This window comes from Hippocampus guttulatus, chromosome 4 (assembly GCF_054856545.1).
Source record: "Hippocampus guttulatus isolate MCC_2025c chromosome 4, RoL_Hgut_1.0, whole genome shotgun sequence".
In the NCBI taxonomy this organism is placed as follows: domain Eukaryota; kingdom Metazoa; phylum Chordata; class Actinopteri; order Syngnathiformes; family Syngnathidae; genus Hippocampus; species Hippocampus guttulatus.
Window position 1 is genome coordinate 12,129,414 of NC_141264.1, and position 25,909 is coordinate 12,155,322.

A 25,909-nucleotide genomic window follows, 5' to 3' on the forward strand; every position below is an offset into this window, starting at 1 on the left:
ATCATCCATCGGCTGCTTCTGTGAAAAACCACCACCTTATATGAACAACACCCAATTGTTTATTTTTGGTACACTAATTAAATAGCTCTGTGTATACATAAAAGTGAAGTGCAAGACATTGGCGGTAGTGAACCACGATTAATTAGTGAGCCATTTCGAATAACAATACAAGAGTAGAACTGAATTCCAAAATCACATGCAAACTATTTAACATACTTGGTTTTACATCGAAGAATGAGGGATATAATGTATAAAATACATGTCAAGTCGATCAGGTGCATCTGATGTAAATGCATGCTTTCTTTACAATCAAATAAATTTGATTGTCTCCAAAAAGTCAAAGATTGCAACTGTCCAACAAAATGCTTTACAGAATAGACACTAAACTACAACGTGAGCTGGAGACCAAAAAAAACCAAAACAAAACAAAATGGAGACAGAAACAGAACATAAGCAGCAAATACTCGATTTTCACATGACAACACTCAGGTGAACTCAATGAACAACAAATTGAACCGCGCAGTTGGCAGAACAGTCCCGAGACACCAATAACTTAAAAACACACAAGTGACCTCAAGACAGCTCAGTACTAATTCACATTTTTTCAAATATTTATGTTATGCTGTAATACAAAAGGGAATTGCGTGAAAAATCACTCTGCATCTACATACATATATAATTAAAATTCTGTCTGCATGAGAAAGGCAACTTTTAAAAGGTCTTGATTTAACTGTGTCTTCCTTTGATATAATATGCCTAGGAACATTTTTGGTGTGCCCCCACAAGACAGTTTTGTTGACATTTAGAATAATAAGGGCAAGCTTGCAAACATGTGTACAGTATTGTGTGTGTGTTATCTGTTAACAGCAGGATTTTTTCTTTTCCGTTGAGCTGCCGACCAACTGGACAGTCTTCTCTTTTTCTCGGTCCTCTTGCTCTTTCAAGGTTCTGAGACACAACGTGATGGAAAAAAAAAGTCAGAAACTCTCCAGAACAAGCAGATGGGATCAAAGCACAACTGCTTTATTTGTGCTGTCCGTCTCATGTTTGATCACATAATGTATTTTGAGTGCTTCCAGCAGCGTGGAGTAAATGGAGTGGGAACAAAAAATATTGAAAGTGGGAACTTAATGTAAACGATGATGACTACTGATGGTAACACTGGTGAAGCTTGACGATGGTTGGCTGGGCAAATTGTCTGAATTCTGAAGGAAAGAGGATCAATCTCATTTAGACTAAATATTGTCTCAACCAATTGCAAAATGAAGCAGAACTTTTCACTCAAAGTCGGCATTCCCTCTTAAAAAAAGAAAGAAAATCCCACTTCATGTAATACTTTGGAAATAGATTTTGGTGTTTTAATTATTTATTTGTTTATTTTTTGGGAGTGTGACAAAAGCAAAGGACTCTTACCGAGCCAGATGAAACATGGCCTCCATCACATTATACCCTGAACATGCACTGCACTCAAAGAAAGTCATCTGACGGTCCTTAAAAAGAAAAAAAACAAACATGTTTTTCTCAATGCCACTGACAGATACAATACAACTTTAGTTGGTAAGAGAAGTGGCACAACAGAGGACAGTTTTACTCTTCGAAAGATAAGACGTACCTTGGCCAGCCTCATGCCCATTGATTTCTGCACTTGTCTCGCAATTTCTAAGTCAGTTTTGTTTCCCAACAGCATTAAAGTTATATCTTCACCTGAGCCCTCCTATGACAAGAGAAGGGAATGGAGACCGACAATTAGGACTAAATATACACAAGGTGGGCCAAAAGTAGGCTGACATTAGCAGGTTCCATTTCACAGGACTGAAACATGTCATTACATTAAAACCTCAGAATTAATATGAACATTTTAATATTAACACGACCTGTCATCCTAATTTTGGCCCAACTTGTATATTGTGGCTATTAGACGACAGGGAAAAATGCACAAATATTCCATTTTACCTTGACACTTGTCAGCCACTGTCTGACAGCTGTGAAGCTCTGCTCAACTGTTATGTCATACATCACAACCACACCGTCAGCTTTGCGGAAAAACTGCTTGGTGATGCTTCGATACCTAAAAAGAGAGGAAAAAGTTTATTAAAACAGTAGAGCGTGAAAGAAAGAAAAAAAAAAGCTCATTAAGTCGTGAAACTTTGAAAGCAGCTCCACAATCACAAAATAACAAGCCTTTGTTTTTGATTGAAAATACATTTTCCTTTTGATTAAAATCGCAGTGCGCTTTCAACGCCAAAACATGTTAATTCAATTATATGTGAGAAAAAGCAGCTAAATTACCTTTCCTGTCCTGCTGTATCCCAGACCTGCAGCGCCACCTGGCTGTTGTCTACCAGTATTGTCTTCACACTGTAGTCTATACCTACAAACACAGTATCCGCATTACATTTGCTGCACATGTAACTTCATGATCGAAAAGACAACGTAATACCAAGTCAACGGCAAAGCTAAGCTAACCTATCAAGAACTACAAAAAATGAGATGAATCTTTCAACCAGAATGTACACAGAAACATGATCCAAAACAAAATCTTAAAACATTTTTTTTTTCAGAACTATACACCCACGCATTTTCTACACTGCATGTCCTCATTATGGTCGCGGGTGAACTGGAGACGATTGTGTACACCCTGGACTGGTCACCTGTCAATCACAGGGCACGTATAGAGAAACAAACAACCATTCACACTTACATTCACACCTTAGGACAATTCGGAGCAGTGACTCTCAAGTGTGGTACTACAACCAACAATGGTACGGAGGCTCCCTCCAGTGGTACACAAATGAAACACTGACTTCACACGAAACGTGCATAACATTGCAGTGACTTACAAGAATATGACATAACCTTTTCAGGAATTTATTTTGGTGTAGACATTTGACAAAAGAAGCTGAATCCCAACAAACGCATTTGATTTTTGCACGTTATTAGATAATGTCCTACACACCTTTATAATTTGAAACATGTATGGACTGACATAGCTCGAGGACTCATACCAACAGTGGCAGAAGTGTCGGGGTTGAAACAGTCATCACAAAAACGTCGAAGGAGGGAGGTCTTGCCGACATTGGAGCTCCCCACCAGAACGATTTTAAAAAGACGGTCGGGCAGTGACGGACTTCTTTCCTCCTACACATTCAGAAGCAATAAATAAAGGTGTGGGTTTGCGGACTCCCTCACTGGAAAAAAAAGGGAGGAAATAGTACAAAGTACAAAGATGCCGAAAGGCTCACATTTATGCTGGTCTCCTTCCCAACGGGTTGCCCCCTTGGAGACATGGGAGTTTGACTTATTTCTCCGGCTCCCTGTGACGGCTGCAGCTGAGCATGGTAAATATCGCTCATCTCTAAGTCGATATTCTCTTCATGGTCTGACACATCCTCGCCTTCAATAAACGGCTGTAGAAGGATTTGGGCCTGAGTGCCATTTTGGAGCAAATGTGGGAGGTGGTCCTCCTCGATAGAGATGATCCTCTGTAAGTAACCTCTGGTCACCTCTGGACCACACGGGCAGCTTGACACATTGGCTGGATTTTGCCTTACATCCTCTTCCTCCTCCTCACTGGATGTACGTTTTCAAGACAGCCATAGATTTTATGAAAACAGACAGTTTATTTTGTTCTTGACAAAATATACGATGAAAAAGTGCACGCGTCGTGAAACCTCCTCAGTCAAACACCAGAAAGTGGTCCAATTTGGACTTCAACCGACATTTTCGAGAACACGCACACAATGCACAAACACAACATAGGAAAGCATTTGGCTTCTAAATACAATATTACATTTACCGTTGAAAATTAATGACAATGTATGAAAATCATTTTACCAAGAAGCTTCCATGTTCATCATACAGTCGCCTAAACGGTACTTACATATGAGGTCAAGATGTGTTATACCGCTTACCAATTTACACTTACTGTATTCAATCCAACAATATTTATAAAAGACCACCAGGTGACATTCTGACCGGCATCCTAGTTTTATTTCAAATTAGTGAACTTCTCTTGATACCATTTATAATGATTATGAATATAAAAATGCCTTGACTGTTAAAGATGTTACACTTGTAACATTTTTGGGCAGGAAGAATGATTATACTTTTTTTCCCCCCCAAAAGGTCGATCATGTGTGATCCAAAATGATCTGTGTTTGACCTCGGAGGTTCCTCTCCACATACCTGATGATTTTAGTTTTTTACCTTTTGGGGAAATGATTGTGACCCCCAGCATTATAAAGGGGACCCAGCTGTAATCCTGTAGTCTTACAATTTGTTGGTTTCTGTAATGCCAAACATGTAAATGAACACATTCATTATTTTTCTCGATCTTTTTAACCTTGAGAGGCATGCAGTAAAGAAACTTGACATACAACAATCAATAAAGTCGGCTTTCATGCATGTCACAAACCTGAATGAAAATGTCTTTTTCATCTCGTAGATGTTTGTTCAATTCCCTGAAAGAAAGAAAATATCGAACACAGTTAAATATTTACCATCAGATTGATCATTTGTAATCCGTGATTAAAAAGAAGCCTCCGCATCCAGATGCCAACTCACGAAAACCGAGCCAAAATGTGTTGGCGGTAAAACAACACATCAGTGGAATAAAAGTTTGTCAAGTGAATCACTGACTCAGCAACAGTGAATTTGACAAGTAATTCTAAATATCGTCATTAATTATCTTGTATGCAAGCATAAACATTGAAAGTGTTGCAGCTTTCAGAGTTGATGTGAACAGCATCGCAAATATCCACACCTCATCAAGTCCAGTTGTTTGAGAAGGCTTGCTCGCTCACGCTGGAGTCCCTCTGTCAGTCTGTATATTTCGCTATTACAAACAACAGCACATGCATTATAGTTGTTGTTATTGAGAAAAATGTGTCATCTGTCTGTGTAAAAAGCAGGGTAAACCAGCAGGTGACCAGTCCAAGGTTTATGCAATAGTCTCCGGTTCACAAAAGGCGTAAAAATGCTGAAATTAAAGGGCTGGGGTCTTGTTACTCACATCTCCTTCTCCTCATTGAGTCGCGTGGACTGCTCGTGGAGCAGACTCAGTTGCTCCTGTGCCAAGAGCAGCTCTTGACTCGTGTGTTGCAGTTCCTCCGCTAGTTCATCATTTGTCTTCTTCAGCTTCACGTTTTCAACCTTGGTCACATGCTGCTCACTGTGAAGCTCCTGACACTGATCTTCCAACTGCCAATAGCGGTGGCAAAACATTATAGTTGGATGTGCCATGATTTGGGGTGTATCATTCAAGAACCCACGGTATCACTGACCACGTGAACATATTGGTAATAGAATGTATTGCCGTATTGGCCCGAATAGAAGACGGTGTTCTTTGCATTGAAATAAGACTGAAAAAGTGGGGGTCGTCTTATATTCTGGGTCTAGACGTTATACCATTCACGACGCTAGGTGGCGCCAGATATTGAAGCGAATGCTGAACTTGACTCCCCAGGCCAAAGTGAACCCCCGTCACGAAGAATAAAAATGAAAATAGCAGTAGCACGAAGAAGAAAAATAAAAAATAGTGGTAAGAAGGAAAAGAGAAGAAAATAATAGAAGAGATAACAGAAAATGGAGAAACGGAGTGACAATCTGGAGAAAAGTGGGTCGAAGATCGGCCAGGTTAACCGGCAGCTGAGGAGAAGTTATGATGTAATTTACATTTCAAAAACTAGAAGCCATTCATTTACGAATGTGATTGCACTTTAGTTTACATATTTAAATGTTCAGATTTTAAGATGTGAATGAGGAAAAATAACATGCTTTTTCCCTCAAATATATTGTTATTATCATTTGTTTCAGACGTACTGTAATTATTTTCTGTATAAAACTTAATTTGGTGTTCAAAAAGTCTTTTTTCAAACTTGAGTCTTGAAAAATAGGGGGTCATCTTATAATCAAGGCCGTCTTATATTCAGGCCAATACGGTAGTGTTCGGAAATATAAAAGCTCTCTAGTTCATCACGCTAGTTCCCCTTCCTAAAGTACCCAACGTAGAAGAGAAGCGCCAAATCACTGATGGCTTAGTGAGACAATGCAAGCTCCTCCATCATCATCATTGTCATCATTCTTCTGAATTCTTCTTAGTCTCCCCTCAGGGGGACACCCTGAACCGGTTGCCAGCCAATCGCAGGGCACACATAGAAAAACAACATTCCACGCTCACACTCACACCTAGGGACAATTTGGAGTGTTCAATCAGCCTGCCGTGCACATTTTTGGAATGTGGGAGGAAACCGGAGTACCCAGAGACAACCCACGCAGGCCCGGGGAGAACATGCAAACTCCACACAGGAAGGCCAGAGCAGGATCGAACTCACGGCCATTGCACTGGGAGGTCAACACGCTAACCACTGGACCAATAAAGGCATTCGTCTTTAAACGTGAAGAATTTGGCAAAATTAAGTGTGACTTTTCAACTCTTCACTCACCCTCCTCTGCTTCTGAAAGAGCTGCTCTAACTCTTTCTCCTTGCTGGTCAGCTTTCTTTCAAGGTCTTGACTGCGAGAAACAAACCTCTTGTAGTCCTTGAGCGATGCGAGACGGAGTTACAAGCACAACAGATGAATGAGAGGCATTGTTTGATGATGGTTTTTCAATTTCATTGTATTTTATTTCAATTGAATTTGATTGTATTTATCTAAAAATAACAACACTTTTTTTTTTTACCTGCAGCACAATCCGTTCTCTTTCATTCTTTATTTGCTGCTCCATTTCCTCATAAAGGCGATGGATCTCATCATCGTGTGTAGCTGCTTTTCTAGAGGACACACAGATTGAGTACTGCTCCGTTTGCAGCGCAAATAGTTAGTTCAATGATTTTCGCATAAAAGCGGTTTTATGCAGAAGGGGACATTTTTTTTTTGTGAAACATTATTTGCCAAATGCTGTTTGTGTTAGAATAAAAGCTTCAATTATAGAATGTAGAGAAATAAGATATCCCCTGACCGTTTCAGAGCGCTCTCCATCTCTCTTTTTTCCTGGTTAGCCACAATTATCTGGGACGTCACCCTTGCCAAGAAGTCCTCAAAATTGGATAAAAGGTGCGGCTCATCTCCCCGTAGCTGGGCCCACAAGCTGCGTACTTCTGCAGGACTAATGACACACAAGGTTGCAAGTTAAAGTGCATTACAGAGCAGGTGCACCACTGCTGGGATAGAAATGTACAGTATATTACTGATGCAAGACATGGAGAAAACTATGCGTTAATGCGATGCCATAATTTACACCGAAGCAACTCTGGCAGACTACAGCGGCCTAGTAAATTGAGAGATAAGGCTACGATGAAAAACTGGAACAAATCACATTTATGAACTATTCTTTGAGCATCATTCACAATTAATTATATGGAAATGTGACTGGAAATTGGTATATGGACAGAGACAGCAAAAGTAAGTGAAACAATATGAAAATTCCTCAGAAGTATAAAGTTCAGTTGTAAATTTCTGCAAGGCTGTGTTTTTCTTTTTCCTTATTGTAGTAAATGTCAAATGTCTGCTCGGGATCAATAAAGGTTAGTGCTGCCCAAAAGAACGTGAGCTGAAATGTCATATCTCATATCTGACTTCAGACACGGCCGGCAAGATGTGCGTTCACCTGCTTCATGAAAATGTTTTCCGAGTTAGCTGGGAAAAGTTGTGAAAACTCAGTTGAATAGCGTGTCGTGCCAATATGGATCACAGGACATTAGACGGTATATCATATAGTCAAATTCAAAACAGACCGCTTAAGGAATTACCACTAACAAAAACAACACCGGAGTTTTGAAACAGAAAAGAGATACTGTCACGGCAAATAGATTTCATTTCGAATTTCATTTTGGTAAGAGTTCACTAATATAATTCTTGAAACCGGCATAGTACTGGAAGCGAGTCCTGTTAGGAATATAAAATTGTAACGGTAAATATCTTCCTAAATTTTATGAACAACATGTTGGAAGAGGTAATACACATGTCATCGCTTTGTTACAGCATGGAAACATTGAAAACGTTCTGCACAGCTAAACGCGGTCTCAACTTCGGGCCATCCATCCAAGGTGCAAAATCTAAAATGCACTGACACCGTGAAAGATAGATCATATAAAAGCTGCAAGTCAACTTGGGTTCATAGAATAAGTGAGGGTTTAATTAGTGCACTGCGTGTCATATTTTTTTCTTATGAAAAGCTTTGTATGTAGCACATTGGAAAAGGAAACCAAATTACATTCATGATGGTTTTCCACAAAAGAGACATGAGTGTAGTTGATTTGAGTGGAATGAGAAGAGTGCACAATTGATGAACAGCAGCCCGTTGGACCATTTTATAATGAATAGATTTGAAAAGCCTTTGGGAAACATACAGAATCATTCACAGAGAACAGATTAGAATTTTAATCAACAGTCAGGACAAAGGGGCAGAAATGAGGCCGGGAAAAGTGTCCGATTATTTGAAATTGACCATATTAGAGACTTGCACGATACTCACTCTTCAAAGACATTGTTGGCCCCGAGGCTCTCCATCAGCATGGAAAAATGCTTCTCCTCTTCATCCTCTGAAATTGCTGAGCTCTCTTCCCATCGGCTGTGATAGAGGACCTCTGGAGGCTTTGCACAGTGGGGTTTCTCTCCCATGCTGTCCTTTAAAGAAATATTCCTGCCAGACAAAAAATCACCTCGAAAAGAGTTGAGATACACAACATGAGACATTTTTCATCATGTTGTCCTCCATCCCAAACATACAAATGAACATACTAAAGCCAGTGGAGAACTCATCGAGGGTAAGAAATCCATTGCTGTCAGAATCAAGCGTGACAAACACTTTCTCCAACTCGTCGGCACTGAGGGGGAGCTCGCCGAGCAGCCTCTGTTTTACATGACACAAACAGCTGTTATGGATGCGGGCACAGCCTCAAGGACAATACAACAGTGTAGCTATAACAACTGATAGAGCCATAAGAACCGCCTCTGCGCAGCAATAACAAACAACAACAACAATAATAATTATACCGTATTGGCCCGAATATAAGACAGTGTTTTTTGCATTGAAATAAGACTGAAAAAGTGGGGGTCGTCTTATATTCGGGGTCGAGACATTATACCCATTCACGACGCTAGATGGCGCCAGATATCATTGAAGCGAATGCTGAACTTGACTCCCCAGGCCAAAGTGAACCCCTGCCATTAAGAATAAAAAAATTTAAAAAGCGTTAGCACGAAAAATAAAAATAAAAAATAGCAGTAAGAAGGAAAACAGGAGAAAATAATAGAAGAGATAACAGAAAATGGAGAAACGTAGTGACAATCTGGAGAAATGTGGGTCGAAGATCGGCCAGGTTAACCGGCAGCTGAGGAGAAGTTATAATGTAATTTACTTTTCAAAAACCAGAAGCCATTCAGTTACGAATATGATTGCACTTTAGATTTGAATGAGGCAAAATAATATGCTTTTTCTCTCAATTATATTGTTATAATAATTTGTTTCAGATGTAGGGTAATTATTTTCTGTATAAAAATTAATTTGGTGTTCAAAAAGTATTTTTTCAAACTCGAGTCTTGAAAAAAGGGGGTTGTCTTCTCATCAGGGCCGTCTTATATTCGGGCCAATACGGTAATACCTGCATATACCAACTTACAGGGGAACCAAGGATGCTTTTTTAGCAACCCTTTCATGCACCAATCATGTTAAGCTCTAACCTGATAACATGATAGTTTGTCCGCTGTAGTAACCGCTGTCCCTGACAGGGTTCATTTTAAACACGGCAATGATTTAAATGTGTGATTTCGCCATACTGTAATTCTAGTGCATGCCCATGTATGGGGCAACCTCACACTGTAGAACCACCTGGAAAATTCCCAGTTGAGATACAGCAAGGTCCTCAATGATTGACCAGAGGAGCCGACCAGAAATAGGACAAATGTACCTGTTTGGCTTTCATGATCAACTTATTTTTTTAAACGGCAAATACATACTCTAATACTTGCTGCTCTTCATCACATTTAAAAAAGACAAATGGTATTAATCCGAGCATGAGGAAATTATAGGGCATGGAAAAGATTAAATAGTTCATAAAACTTTACATTTACTGTGGATTACAGAGAAGAAAAACAATTGATGTTGATATAGCATGAAATCGCAGAAATAATTTCAGTAATTAATAGTAAATTGGAGGTTCAAGAAGTTACGGGAAAAAAAAGGATAAGAATTTTTCATGAGTGTCCTATATGAGATCCATCCAACGATAAAAAGAAAATCGATACCACGATTAGGGTCACCACTGGAGCCTTCTTCCAGTTGACTGAGTGAGAGGCAGAGTACAGCAGAGAATTTAAATTGGCTTCTTGAACCACGCGCGAAGTACAGCAAAATTGGGACTGTATGACATGGGAGGGACCGTTAACTCAAGTTCAAATCCAGTTGAGGTCATGCCACAGACTGATGACAGTGACAGTAAGCGCTCTGTAACATGTATCAAAGATGAAAAATACAGCCACACCTCAGTAGGCAGTGTGCTATGAGGATATACAGTATTTACACTGCTGCAACTGTTGACATAGGCCGCCCTTTAAATCCAGGATGGGGATAAGGCTAGGTTAGCATAAAGTGTGTTATCCGGGAAGAACACATCTATTACGTCACAGAATGAGTCTCCTGAAAGGGGCGGCATAACAAATACACCACGATATTATACGTAACAGCGCCAAGTGGTGCTCTAAAGCCTCATTAGAAACAGGCCGTGATATCAAAGCTCCACGATCTGTGTTTGTGCCCATGAGTGCTTCATCAATGGATTGGCAACATCTGAGGGCCAAGTAAATCTGCACAATAATGCGAGTGGAGAGCTTGGATCACAAAGCATCCATGTTGCTCGCTCTACTCTGTCTTTGCCACCTTCCCCTTTAACTCTTTGTTATACAGCTTTGAATAAAGCACATGTGGTCTCTTCAAGTCTAATTGGGAATCGCTGATGGGAGAACAGACTGTCCTTGTATTGTACATTCAGTTTAAATAAAACATGCCAAAAGAAACAAAGAAAAATGCAAGAGAACATTGCTGCTTTATTTAGATGTGGAAAAAGGCAAATTGCCTAATATGATTTTAAGAAAAGTTTTCAAATGTAACACTGCTACCACAAAACAATTCATTTGGTCACCTCACCTGCATATCACGCTGGGTGATGAAGCCTTTTTTCTCGATGTCACAGACCTGGAAGAATTCGTGCGTTTTCTCCAGGACTGTGTTTTGACCAACCTGCCCACTCTCCCGCTTCAGCCACTCATTCTCACGCTTGAGGGGCTCTTCGTTGCTTCCGTGCCCTGGCTGCGCCATCCTGGACCCAGCAGTGGTGTTGGTGAGGGCAGAGGAGACCGTCAAGGCTGCCATGGAAGTCGGTTGCTGTGATGTGACCTCTTCAGTCGTGCTTCACATGAGCCAGGTGCTCAGGTGACAGATCTCAGACTAAGTCTTGCTTCCAGGCTAAGCAGCATCAGACGCTTTCAGCGTTGCAATTCATCATCACTTAGCAACTGCCTCATTAATTTAACACCCAACACTGGAAAAGAGATAAAAAGAGAATATTTACTTCATGTATTTAGTTTCTCTGCAAAATACTGTGCTTTCAATTAATTCTGAATGACAGTAGGTTTAACAATTGGATTCAACAAAGCGAACCACCTGCCGGTGTTCGATGATGAAGGTGCCTGATAGCTTTGACAACATGTTAAGGGTCATTCTTCATCTTTTAACCAGTCTCGTAGTATTTGGCTCAATACGAGCAGAGAGTAAAGATCTACCCAGCTCATCACCATTCATCTTATGTCTGTTGGAAGCCACATCATGAATTAGGCCAGCCTATTCCAATAGCAGCCATACATGCCCGTTCCATAACATGACTTCACAATGTTTGACACATGATGTGGCATGCTTTGGCTCATGAGATGATATTTTCCATCAAGTTGACCTTGCTTTCATCTGCCCAAAGAATGTGATTCCGGGGCACGTTGATGGTTTACACCTTGTTTTTAACCCCTCCATATTTACATCCATGAAGGTGTATCTTGATTGTTCATTTTGAGTATTCTTGATTTCTGTTGATGCCATTTTTTTTTTTACTTGCCAAGAAAATGTTCTACTAACATGCATTTTAATAGTGTTAATGTGAGTTACAGCAAAATTCAACAAAGGCTTTTTGAAGGAAAATAATGAGGCATTCTTCAAGGGCAAAGTTGGCACCCTGATCTAAACCCAATCGAGCATGCTTTTTAACGACTGAAGATAAAACTGGAGGTAGAAGGAAGCATATGTTTCTCTAAAAACTGTATGTAGCTTTTAGCATTAATGATGCCTTCACAGATGTGCAAGTTACGAAGCCCTGTACCATCACAGACACTGGCTTTTGAACTTGTCACTGACTGAAAACATTCTGAATAGTTCTTTTCCTTTTCCTCTTTTCCAAAATAACAATAACTTTCAGTAGTTTGACAAGGAATTATCTTGTTTTTGTCGGATATTTAGTTGAACATTGGTTGAAAAGGATTTACAAATCATTGTATTCCATTTTGAATTTTCATTTTATGGAACGTCCCAAATTTATTGGAATTGAGATTCGTCATAATACATCTACAAGAAAACTATTCCACCTGCTTGGAAATCCTGAGCAATCAATTCAAACACATTTTCCACTGTACAATTATACAACCATATGATGTACTAACTAACACTAATAGCAGTTTCAAGAATCACCCTTTTTTCCCTCCACATTTTCAAAAAAAAAGTGTTGGATTATTGTCTTTTAATTTTTTCTATTTTAGAAAAAAATGCATTTCATGTCGCGTTCTGTAAATAAATACTGGTGTTTAAATTTGTAAGATTGCCATTTTCTGAGACTATTTTTATTTGACAAGTAATCCCTAAACTGTAAGAAACTGGTGGTAAGACAGATGGTCATGGTTAAAAAATAAATAAAAACATCAAAAATCACTCAAGTGTACTAGTTTGGAAGACTGCCTGCACGGTCAACTGGATTAGTCAGTTTATCAACATCGCATCACAAGATGGAATCACATGCTTCAACTCCAACAATTGATACACCTCGATTAACTAAAATAGAAGGCAAAATGTGGCCTTTACAAATACAGTATACATTGTTATGGATCCTGTCAGAGCAGTATTACCTTATCGTTGTATTGATTAGATTTTAGGAACATTAGACATGGCATCAGTATGATGCTGAACAATGTTGCAAACTTCAACCACAAAACAATAATAAACATACCTATAACGGTAAATCAAATAGTCATGTTAACATTTTATTAATGTGACCAGTGAGATGTTATAAGGAGATTTTTTTCATGGGGTATGTGGTAGTACTTTTTACTCAGTTACTGTTGTATTTTATTCACAGTAACTGTCACTTAAGACATCTGATCCATAAAAAGGGACTCACAATTAAACATTCTGCAACTTCTGGTCACCAAAAGCACGCACAAAAGACACAAAGCCACAACACGCAACTGATCCTCCTTGAGTCTACAAGCGGAAACAAGAAGAGGAAGTGAACGTTTTCTTCATTAGACCACATTGACTGTACCAAAGGAGTTATTGTTAAAAAGTCTCTCGCGTTGCCGAGAGGCTTCCGTAACACAAACATTTGAAGTGGCAAAATCCTCCAGTTCTTACTGAATTTGATTAACACTTGGTGGATCATTTAACTATCGCCTGATATTCTTGCCATAATTTCGAAGAAATGTGATAAGGGCGCGACAAAATTTAATTCAGCGGACTGCAGTTTAACTCCGCATAAACAACGTAACATGATGGCATATTTGAAAAATACGAAATTGAAACATTCTTTGCATATCTTTGCAGACACATTTTTATATAGCAAAGGAGGAACTCTTGTTTTAAAAACTAGCTTGACTTAAAGGCGTTTGACATGGAACAGCTGTCAGGTAATGGTTGCTGAGTTAAATATGTTCAGAACACAGGCAATTAGCTCCAAGGGCCATGAATCAACTATGTGTACATTTTATTAAAATACTATATAATACTGATTTCTAAGTTGTTGTCTGTGTTTATTGTCCCAAAATATCACAGCATTATTTATTTTGTGGCTGGAAGGTGACGACAATTAAATGGCACATTTGTCGCAGCAGTATTAATAATAGCCATAGATATCCATTGTTTGAGTGTTTTTAGTGTTCGTTAATATTGCAACTGACCTGCCACTAAATATAGAAACATGTTTGATAGAATGTTTTGCAATTCTAATAAAATATCAGGAGGCTTCCCTATTGAGGAAGGATGACATCAGCACGTTGCCACAAGACTAATTAAAATGTGGAGAAAAGCTTGAGCAAAACAATGGTTTAGTTCCACAATTTCACCATTGGTTAAAACTCACTTCCTTGTCATGAGAAATTGACTGCGACAGCTGCAGGTCTCTTGACATTGAAGTCGTGTGTGCATAGACACTTTTCACGAGTATGCAAGCTAAAACATACACATCTACGTTCGTAGTTACCTCGTGCCTTGTTAATTTAGCTCAAATTCGGTGTTTGAAGATAATAAAAGACTCAGAAGGCGTACGTACCACAAGCAAAGCAAGTCAGGTCTCAACTGATTAATTCCATGACTAGGTTGGTGTCAACCTGTTGCGTGTGATGCAGATAAGTGTGGAGAAAAAAAAAGTGTGACAATTGCGGTGTGGTGGAATTTGACTGACTGACTGCACGCCCGGTTGGTCGAACAAAAGGGGCGGGGCTGTTATTAAGGGTTACTATAGCAACGCTAATACGATCGGTGTTCCTGGTCCATTACAAAATGATACTGTAATACAACAAACTAAAAGTTTAATAACCTGTAATGTTTTATCTACAAAAAACAAAGTAGTACTATCATTAATTGTGTATGAAAAATATATAAAAAGAAGAAGCGACTATTCATACTGTATCTGGCTGACACTTTGATGAGGAACACCAGCAAAATGTGAATAATTCGAATATAAGGGCTTGACCAACATTTAAACCTGACCCCCCCCCCCCCCCCCCAGTCAGAAAAGCTCGTTTTATCATTTTACAGTAATTCACGTTTTTATGTGCCTTTCAGTTTTTGCCCCTGCCGTTGGGGCATTAGGGCATGGGGCAGTACCCAACAACATCCAGAAGATGGCTGCCTTTATCTAATTATTACGTCTAAGTCAAAGTTTCAAAATATAGCGTGTTGGCCCCGGCTCTCCTGTATGGACTGCATTTTCTCCACTTGCTTTATTCCCCCATCCCCAGGTACTTCCTCCTGCATTCCAAAATCATGCATGTTAGGTTCTTTGAAAACTCAAAATATTGTCTATAAACTATGAATCAGGAGAATTCCCCGAAGTTACATATTGTAAATACGAAATACCTACAGTACATTGAAATTATATTTAACTGTTCCAAAAAAGTGTGTGTGGGAGTGGGGGGGGGGGGTTGTCTGAAAAAAGTAAAGCAGCACAGGTATCTTAGGCCTAATTTCGAGTAACATTAGACAAATCAAGCCTAACTTAGTTTCAACAGGTAGATTTTGCACATTTCAAGTAAAAAAGTAATTTTGTCACAATTGGCTTTACATGAGGTTAAGTCTGTGAGTGGCTGGAAACCAATCCAGGTTGTACCCCGTCTTCTGACCAACGTCAGCCATGGGAGAGGCACCAGTTTCCCCGGGACTCTAATGAATGGATGGATAAAGTGCATTTAAAAAAGAGATTGAAGACCATCCATGTTTTAAAAAGTCTTCGATTTGTTGAACTTGTTGTTACTTTTAACCATTTGTTTGTGAATGTTAAAGTTGAAAAGAAAAAGTTTGGCTCCCACTGAGGGATCGTGGGTGTTTCGTGTTAGCTGGCAGTTTTTTCGACCCTATCATTCATGAAGCCCAGGAGAAACTTAAGACTGACAAGAAAATCTGTCAGAGTCACACTTGTATGGAGCGAAATAGGGCAGCAAAGCAAAAAACATGTCTCAGTGGGAAATAAGCAGAGGAGCAAGTCTCAACACATTGCTCTGGTTCAAGTCTTTGGAAGGACTGACATCACACTTGGAGACATTTTTTCTGTTCTGCAATCTCAGAGATGGCAGGGTGTGTGGTTGGGGGTTTTAGAGTCATCTGTGCTGCTGATTTAGAAGTCTTTGCTAGCCTGGCGCATCACGCAATGCGGTTCTAATTAAGTTTTCGCCTGTGAATCTTTTTGGGGACAATTTGGAGTCTCCCCATTTAAAGCCACGAGTGCATGCTGTTTCACTGTGTGACTTTGTAATTATAAATTTAGGCTTTTATTGTCTCTAGAGGGAAAACAAAACTGGATTTATTATGTTTGCTGCTATCCACAGTCTTACGTCACGTCCACAGCCAGGGTCAAGCCCCTCCACGCCCCAAGTTTTTTTCATGTTTGTCGAACATTCGCAATTGTTCTTGTCAAACAACACCGCAAGTGTGTAACTTTATCCCATCAAAAAAGGTATTTAACACCAAAACATTCACTGTTTTAGCACTCTTGTTAGTCCTTCTTTTTGTCAACTTCCTTTTCAGCAATGACACGCACGACAAGGCTGATTTTCAAAACACGTTTGAATTCTTTATTGATTATAGTCACGTTAATGTACAACTATTGAATAGACGTATATAGATCATATTCTATTATTTCGCAATGGTGAGCAACATAGGGCTCAAGTGGACAGAATGCTCAGTTACCTTTTATGTGTATATCTCTAACGTCTGTCAAGACATTGGTCATCATGAAGCAACCTCAAGGTCTTTGGGTTGTACTCTTTCAGTGACCTCGGCGATGCTCCAAGATGGCCTGTGTCAAACAACTGCACATATTTCCTGTACGTTCTGCAGTTGCCTCGCAGTAGAATCCCCATAATTTGGAATGGTTACAATATCATAGTTGAAAATATTTAATGTGTTGGTATAACACAAGCAACAAAATATTCTGTGGGTTTTAAAGCTGACATTCTATGGGAGCTGTGATCTCTTCATATTCATGGTCCTATACCACAAGTTGCTTCCGTCCATCATACCTCTATCTGGCCACAGAACAGATTCTAGTCTTGCTCTTTGAGACATTTTCCTTTCCATTTTGGATAGCTGTCTGAATAACATCTCAGAATATATTTTAAAAAGATCAGCACTTGTCTTTTGTTGAAACGTGGTAGATGTCCGGATCCCATATAGCCATTATGCAGTGAATACAATGAAAATAGTCCAGACATGCCTGACGTTACCCGCTATGTTTTTTTTTCTTTTCTTCACCTTTTCCCCCTTAAAAGATGACATGGATCACCAATCAGCATTGGTGGCTGTCCTGACATTGGATATAATTCATGCAACATCCCCACCTAAATTCAACCAATTGTCAATCTCTTACCAATGTAGGCTAACCATATGGGTGTCCGACTGAGTATCGTAGATTTCTCCATCTTTTATGTGCGGTCCCTCTCCAAAAGTATTTGTCATTACTTTGATGAACGAGCTGACCAATTTGAAAGGTTTACAAAGGAAGTGGGAAAGTTCTGAAGTCATGCGGTAGCCTGGCTTTCCAAGTCTGATTCCCAAATTTTATGCAACCCAAGCATGGTGACAGTTTTCCAGCACAAGGAAAGCTATTTGCTCCTCAAACGAGATGGTTGCAGTTACACCATTAACAATGGTTTGGTCTTATGCATGACATCACGGAAAGCTCATGTACTTGCGATTGTTCCATCACAGCGCATCCTTATTTCTTCCATGAATGCATTAGTTACCTTGATTTGATTACTGGAGCACTTCTGTTAACCTGGACGGGGTACTTCACCTGTATATGGACTCAACAATACATCATTGTACGTGCATGCATCAGGATTTTCATTCCTGTTTAAAAACTGGATTCATGCCAGTAGACATGATTACAGCTCCACTCACAGGAATATGAGAACATGTGTTTCCCATTGGCCAATGGTTTCTTCTTCTGGACACCCTGACCACACTGACTTCCCCATTGTCAAATTGAGCTCAGGCAGTTTTCTGTCTGCATACTGACATCCCTCTTGATCATACAACCTGAAAGAGATGAAGTAGTGATGATGCTATGGAGTAATCACCCAATGTCAAATGACACTGGAAAAACAGAAGAAAAAAAAAATCACATCAGCATGTCCCGCAATATGTGAGTCTTGCATATTGAAAACCAACTAGACATATTTTGCTCCGAAACAGTTGCAAATATTTTTGGTATTTTGCTTCTGTCTGACATACCTCAGTATACAAGTTGGAATTGAAAACTGAAAATTAACAATTCAAATCTGTGACTTGTTTATTTAAAGAACATTTTAAAAATGTTTAAAAAATACAGGTGGGTAGGTAGATGTATGCAGACAGCTTGTTCTTCCAAGTTTAACTCTCAAATACGTGTGCCGTCAAACTACTCTTTCAACATAGTCGCTCTTTACCTTAAGTGATACAGACAACATTGATTCTAACCCGATGGACTTGAGAAGCATATGTGCATATGCTTCAGCTTTAATTTATGCTTTATTATCAATTACTTTTCTCTTTTATGTTACCTCCCCCTTTAAAAGCACCCATGGGCGCAATGTGGAATGTGAGATTCAAAGGAATCCAAAAAAGGCAACTCCTTGGCTTCAAGATAAATGCAGTTTGAAGATGTGCAGTGCAGGTGCTTTTCTCATCAAAACCCCGTTGATGTTTGGTTTGACATCGTCACCCAAAGACTCTACCTCTGTAACGCATTTGAAAAGGCAATTAACAGCATTTGATTCTGAGGAAAATTCATGATCAATTAATTTGATAATTTCAACAGTGGGTAGCCCGGTGATCCAGTGGTTAGCGCGTCAACCTCACAGTGCAGAGGTTGTGGCTTCAATTCCGGCTCGGGCCTCCCTGCGTGGGTTTTCTCCGGGTATTCCGGTTTCCTCCCACATTCCAAAAAACATGCATGGCATGCAGATTGAACACTTTAAATTGTCTCTCGGTGTGAGTGTGAGCGTGGATGGTTGTTTGTCTGTGTGTGCCCTGCGATTGGCTGGCAGCCGGTTCAGGGAGTCCCCCGCCGACTGCCCGAGGACATCTGGGATTGGCTCTGGCACGCCCCACGACCCTTGTGAGGATAAAGCGGTTCAGAAAATGGATGGATGGATTTCAACACTATTTCAATGGGATGGAGGAAGATTTCTCTGAATGTTCGGTACTCCTGCTCCATGCCATTATTGTATTGTGTGCACCATTCTGTTCAGAGTTGTGGTGCCATAACGATCTTTGTTACTGCACAGTACACTGTACATTGTCGTGCTGCTTATCTACAGACCCTAAACGAGTTGAGAGAATCAACAGCACCTCTGCTGGTTGCAGTCAAGTAGCACACATCACTTGCCCTCAATTATTACTACTTTTTTTAAGTACCCTTAATCATTCGGGTGCTTATTTGACCATCAAAAAATAACTTTGGGGCAATTGGCTATGTTATTACAGAATGAATACATATTTAATAAAATGAAAAAAAAAGTTTTTATTTTAGTTTTTGTTTTTTTACATTTGACATGTTATGACACACTAGCAATGAAATAGCAATACAGATAAAACGTTTGCTCCCCTGTTAACGTTTTCAAGCTTTATGGGGTCAATACACTTAGTAGCAATCATATTTTAATACAGTAGACTGAACGCATTGTATCAATCAACAGCAATAATGGAATAAAATGGTCAAAATCTCGACATCGTATGATGATGGAAATGTCAATTGTCAAATGGTTTTGAGTTCTACTAATACAGTCTGCAGTATATCAGATGTGCAAAGACATCTTTCACTAAGCTAGTGAGTATCAAGCAGCAGCATTTGCTTTCAATGAGTTTTAAATATGGATTATTCACTTAGTGTACCGGTAGTTTATTTGCTGTAAATACTGTATATCATTAGTTGTTTCTTCACATATGTATGCCATATAAGATTTTGAATCAGACAACTGAGTGAATTCCTTGGATTTCTTTGCACTTCCAATCAGTTTTTTTTCCCTTTGAGAAATGCCACTGGTTTTGTTCTCACCACAGTTGTGCCCAGCCGTTTTAGACTGCGGTGGGAAGTGTATCTTCTTCGAGGGATCAAAGATCTAGAGATAGAACTTCATTGCCTGCCCAGTCTATTTATGATACTTTCCGACCCAAGCCATCTGCCAAAAAGTGATTTCACACTGGGAAAGTGTGTAGGCTGATGAGTCGCGCATACATAGCGCAGCGGTTTTCAGAGGGAGATTTGACCACAGGCTGCGAGATAGCAATGACTTCTATTGGTGGGAATGGGCTACTCTGGATGTTGAATGCGCATTGTATCCACAAAAACATCAGAAGGAATACTGACCCATCAAATAAAAGGAGGGAAAAAATGGAAAGATGATACTGTACCTCAATGTGCTGGAATGACGGTGCTAAACATCTCCTCTTTCCAGAATACAGACACCACAGTAGTACCAGCCAAGAGTTAGGCCTTCTTCAGGACTGGCCTTAGTTAGTATAAGTCATACTGAGGGGCACGTCAGAAAGTGAAGGTTTCATAACCTCACCCAAGGCCTAGCGGTGTGTTTTTTAATCATCTCTCAGTACAAGATGATTTTGGCTGGTTTGTCAGAAGTACCGGTAATTCATTATCAGGGAGGGGGTGTTCTTAGCGGTCACTGATTGCATGGTGGTACTGGTACACATAGATTACTTTTGTGCAGCCAGTATTGGATTGATTCAGATTTGCAGATACTGTAGCAATAACAGCAAACGAAAAAAGAAAACCACCATAACATTGATATGCTTAAAATGCTGACGTTGTCTAGGTACATTTTGCTTTCAAGTTTCAACCCTACCTTGCTATTTGCTTTTCATTTGGCTTGTTTAGAGTGAACTTCTTTTTTCACTAAACTGACACTTTAAGAATGATGACAATTAAGGCACTTGGCTATTACTGTGTGTTTTATTATTATTATTTTTTAATGTCTTTAAGTGTGAATGCTTTACCTTTGGGAACTTGGACGTTGACGAAAATACCAGGACAATCTTTGAGGTTTCACTACCCTGGAACAATTTGGAGGACCGGACGATGATTGGTTTTACCGTTGTTGTCGATTCCCTCTTAAAGCTAAAGATTATTTTCTTAATTTACAGATGGATCAAGTAAAAAACCTAGTCAACTTTCAAGCTTTTTTTAAAAAATTAAAGTAACTACAGTATTGTTATCACAAGTCATTGAAGGGAGCCCCAACCATACATTAAAGCTATTTGACACGGTATATAAACTTTTGGCTCATTTTGCATGACTCGTTGATGGATAAGCTTAACAGCGACTATATTTTATGGTTGAAGGAGCCCTGGTTTTCATTATAGTTATGTTTATTTTTTTTCCCCCATGCTATCCTTAATATATCTTTCCTGTCAATTCCAGATTTAACCAAGGAGCTTGTAGTTTCGGTGATCATGGTGCCTCATTAATTTGATTTGTTTGCCTGTCACTCCATCTTCTACTCATAGTACGCCAGAAATGGGTGTCATACTTAGCAACAATTACAGATTACAAATTAAATCATAATAAAACATTGCCCATCTTATGCCCAAAGAGGAAAAGCTTCTCTTGCAAGTGCCACTCTGCATTGTCTGTCTTACTGGAAATGAATATTTCCAGTAAGACAGACAAGAAATGAATATTTCCAGTAAGACCTATTTTCGATAATAAGGTGATTTCTTTTCAAAAATTCAGGAAAGACAAGTTTCAATCTGTGAAGTTAAGTGGGAGTTGTCAGAATGATCTCAAAAAAGAAAATTCACTTCACTGCAATTTCTTTGTGCTTTGAATAAATCGAACTCTAGTGACTTTCTTGAAACCACATTCTGGAGCTGTTACAGATGTTCTTATGAATAGATATAGTGTTCGCGCGTGCGGATGTAACTCTGGTAGTTGTTATGGATGGTTTGAACAGATTGCCTGCGTGTCCACACAGATTCACGAAGGCTCTCGCTTCTTGCATTTCCCTCATGGGAATATCAATATGCATTGGCGATACGTGGCTGATTGTAAACTCAATTGTCCGTCTGCGTATTCTTATCAAAGAGTTCTGTGCAAAATTATAGAGCAGTTTCAAAATGCAACAAGGCAACAGTGTCAAGAGTGTGACAACAACTAACTTGACTCCAGGAAATATACAAAAAAAAGTCCAATATGGAGGCATACGAGGTATATAATTATTTCATGAATATTTACCCTTTTAATGTGCCTGTAATTAAACCCTGCACCTCTGCACTATGAGGCAAACGTGCTTACCAGTCGAACACCGTCACAATAACAACACAACATACCATATATTCCGCACTATAAGGCACACCTAAAAGCAATTCTCTCAAAAGCCCACAGTGCGCCCTACTAGTCTGATGCACCTAATATCAAGAGCCCGTAACTGTCACGTTACGCACGAAGCAGGAAAAAGAACTGCTTCGTACGTAACAGAGCAAATGAGAATGAGTGGATCTCCGAAATAGCAGACACTGAAAAAGGACTTTCTCACAAAATAATATTTATTACAAACCAAAATTACACCATCTAATTGACAAAACAGAAAGCGCTGGTTACTAACGAAAAACCAGGAATTAATATAACGAAACAACGAAAAACGCTTGCAAAAAACGGCAAGGGAATCAATGAGGTAATTACGATAATCTTAATAATGGAACGTCGAAGAATGCAAAGAACAGCAATAGTATACGAGTAGCGTTTTCTAAAATACATGGGCAATAGCAGTGGCACGGCATGCAATACTCCGGCAATGAGTCAACTGCCGGAGCGCCTAGATAAGCAGGTGCAATCACGACAAATAGGCAGCAGGTGTGCAGGCGGCCGAAATGGAACGCCTGCCACCTGCTGCCAAATACGGAACATGACAGTAACTCTCTATATATTCCCCATTGAGTTGTTTCCCTGTTAGTGCTCCTATGCCATTTTGTGGTGATTATTCGCAGGAAGCAATTGGAACCTAAAAGGGTTCTGCCCAACACTAATTGACGTGCATTTGCCAACACACACTGAAACAGACAACTACCGTATTTTCCGGAGTATAAGTCGCATTTTTTTTCATAGTTTGGCCAGGGGTGCGACTTATACTCTGGAGCGACTTATGTGTGAAATGGTTAACACATTGCACACATCACATGTTATTTTTCCATTAAACCGCAAGAGGGTGCTCTCGGCCTGTGTTGACGCTTTCCACGTTGGCGGTAACTAACAAAAACAACTGACGGTGACTCTGACGTAAGCGACGTAGAAAAGAAAGCGCTGCATCTTCTACCTCCGGAGTTGGCGGAGTTGTTTAAAAGTGACACCGAGCATGAAGATTTCATTGGATTTCGTGATTTGGAGTGACGCTGATTGGTTGGTAAATTTGTTAGCATGTTCTTTGTGCTATAGTTGTCAAAATAACTCTTAATATGATACGTGAACATATCGGGCACATTCACAGTTCATTGTTTAAATGCCTGGAGAACCCACGGGGTCAAATTTGGCCCCTATAAATTCTGCTACTCAAATGCTACCCTTAAATCCCATCCATCCATCCATCCATTTTCCGAACCGCTTGATCCTCACTAGGGTCGCGGGGGGTGCTGGAGCCTATCCCAGCCGTCTTCTGGCAGTAGGCGGGGGACACCCTGAATCAGTTGCCAGCCAATCGCAGGGCACACAGAGACAAACAACCATCCACGCCCACACTCACACCTAGGGACAATTTAGAGCGTCCAATCAGCCTGCCATGCATGTTTTTGGAATGTGGGAGGAAACCGGAGCACCCGGAGAAAACCCACGCAGGCCCGGGGAGAACATGCAAACTACACACAGGAAGGCCGGAGCTGGAATTGAACCCGGTACCTCTGCACTGTGAAGCCGACGTGCTAACCACTGGACTACCGGGCCGCCCCCCTTAAATCCCAAAGGTTCAAATTTGGACCAAATCCTAAATTAGGATTAAAGCATTAAATATTTGGAAAAACATATATTTTGGTGTTCAGTGAACATATAGCAGTCATTTTTTTACTTTCAGCATTTTTTGGCCACGGCATTCATCAAGGAGGAAACTCTGTGCTTGGTGGTTGCTCCTTCTCGGCAGCATGGGTATACCAGCACTGTTTTTGTCTGGGAGGAATGTCGGCGCCATTTGACTGTCGTTGCTGGACAGTCTCGGGGTGCTTCTGTCTTGCGCCTGTTATGGGCAGCATTTTTCACAGCCCCACTTTGTTCAGCGGAGAGATCGGTGCTGTTGAACGGTCTGCGGCTGGATGGATGTAAGGCTTGAGGAGCCGACGATGAGAAGAAAGGAGCGTTAGCGCGGAGTGCCGATGCGGATGTGGAACTGGGAGTAGCGGCTTGGAATTGAAGTGGATTTACATGGGACAGGAGATGTGAGACAATCTCTTTTTCGTCAATGGACGCTACAGCTTCGTGTTTGCTTTCAAAACTTAGCTTGTAGCAGACATGTGCACATTTTCAGCATGATGTCTCTGATCCACTGGTGAAAGGACACTTTGATCCTCTCCTCTTTCATCTATAACTGCTTCAGACAATAAAGTGTATGCAGAAAAGTGGTGAAGATTGCACGACTGTCTGTGTCCTATGTGTTGTGTTGTGTTATTTTTGTTATTTTGACTTCAAAATGGCGCCACGTGAGTGGCTGCTTTTCCAGCTTCCAGCAGCTCCTATATGTTGTTGTTCTACTTCTTCCTTTCATAACTTTGCTGCTGTGAATCGGGAATTTCTCCATTGTGAGACTAATAAAGGTTTTCTTATCTTATCTTATTTAATGTAAAATTCATTATTTTCCAAAGAAGAAAAGGGTTCTTGGGTTCCCTAGGGTTAAGAATCAGGTAACGTTAGCATATCATACACTTATTCAGCCTGTTGTTCTCTAGTTTTATTTTAATTTTAAATTGGCTTTCAAGATGACATGTATGTTTTTGGTGTTGGATTTTATCAAATAAATTTCCCCCAAAAATGCGATTTATACTCCAGTGCGACTTATGTTTTTTTCCTTCTTAATTATGCATTTTTTGGCTGGTGTGATTTATAATCCGAAGCGACGTATAATCTGAAAAATACGTTATTTTGTGAGCTCTGCCATTATGAAACGAAGATAATACCACAAGCATAGTTAACTACTGACTAAACGAAGGAAGGACACAAGCAAGAGCTCGAAGGATATTAAGCAATTTGTGGATGTGTGCCCATGAGCTTTATGTGCCTTTTTGTTAAATCAATTGTCTTCATAACTTTTGCCTTTCATTTATTGTTTTGTACTGCCATTTATATGTTTCATGTCTGTGTTTGTGGCCAGTTCTCATAGCTTTGTTGCAGCTGCGGTAGTTGTGAAGGCTCTATAAAAATAAAGTTGTATTTTATTCCCTGGAGCGTACCACCATATAGTGAATGCATAGCGCAACCGCAGCCACGCTTGTATGCTCCTTATAACTCAGTGTGCCGTATAATCTGAAGCGCCTAAGTGCAGAAAATATGATTATCTTATTTATAGCAGTTTCACTATTCACTCTATAGCTACTTCGGCAAGTCTCCTGATTTTTTGATTCAAGTATTTCCATGTAGGGTTTTTTATTTCTCATCAGAAATTTGCATTGGTGAGCCAATTTCATTGTGGAGCATTACTTTCAAATTATATTGGAATCACACTTTCTAGCTCACCCTTGAAAGTATGTGTAACTTTGAATTATTCACAAAATATATATGTTTAGGGCGGCCCGGTGATCCAGTGGTTAGCGCATCGACCTCACAGTGCAGAGGTTGTGGGTTCGATCCTGTCTCCGGCCTTCCTGTGGGTTTTCTCCGGTTTCTTCCCACATTTCAAAATCATGCATGGCAGGC

The 25,909-nt window shown here is 39.9% G+C and overlaps 1 protein-coding gene across 2 annotated transcripts; it reads right to left on the reverse strand.

The window, feature by feature from the left end:
- Window positions 1–47: 47 nt before the first annotated feature.
- cracr2aa (calcium release activated channel regulator 2Aa) lies at window positions 48–14,723 on the reverse strand. Of its 2 annotated transcripts, XM_086109575.1 has the most exons (18): window positions 14,579–14,723; window positions 11,146–11,539; window positions 8,742–8,853; window positions 8,476–8,662; window positions 6,961–7,107; window positions 6,682–6,772; window positions 6,444–6,539; window positions 5,012–5,199; window positions 4,763–4,834; window positions 4,415–4,460; window positions 4,207–4,286; window positions 3,243–3,570; window positions 3,006–3,138; window positions 2,290–2,371; window positions 1,954–2,068; window positions 1,613–1,714; window positions 1,414–1,490; window positions 48–948 (listed from the first exon to the last, which is right to left on the reverse strand). In XM_086109575.1, exons 2-18 carry the CDS (start codon window positions 11,368–11,370, stop codon window positions 861–863), a joined length of 2,169 nt encoding a protein of 722 aa, XP_085965701.1. In that variant the 5' UTR covers window positions 11,371–11,539; window positions 14,579–14,723; the 3' UTR covers window positions 48–860. The 2 variants fall into 2 exon arrangements, with proteins under 2 accessions (XP_085965701.1, XP_085965702.1); XM_086109576.1 differs by lacking the exons at window positions 11,146–11,539; window positions 14,579–14,723 and having other exon boundaries at window positions 8,476–8,643; window positions 8,742–11,107.
- Between the last annotated feature and the right edge of the window lie 11,186 nt (window positions 14,724–25,909).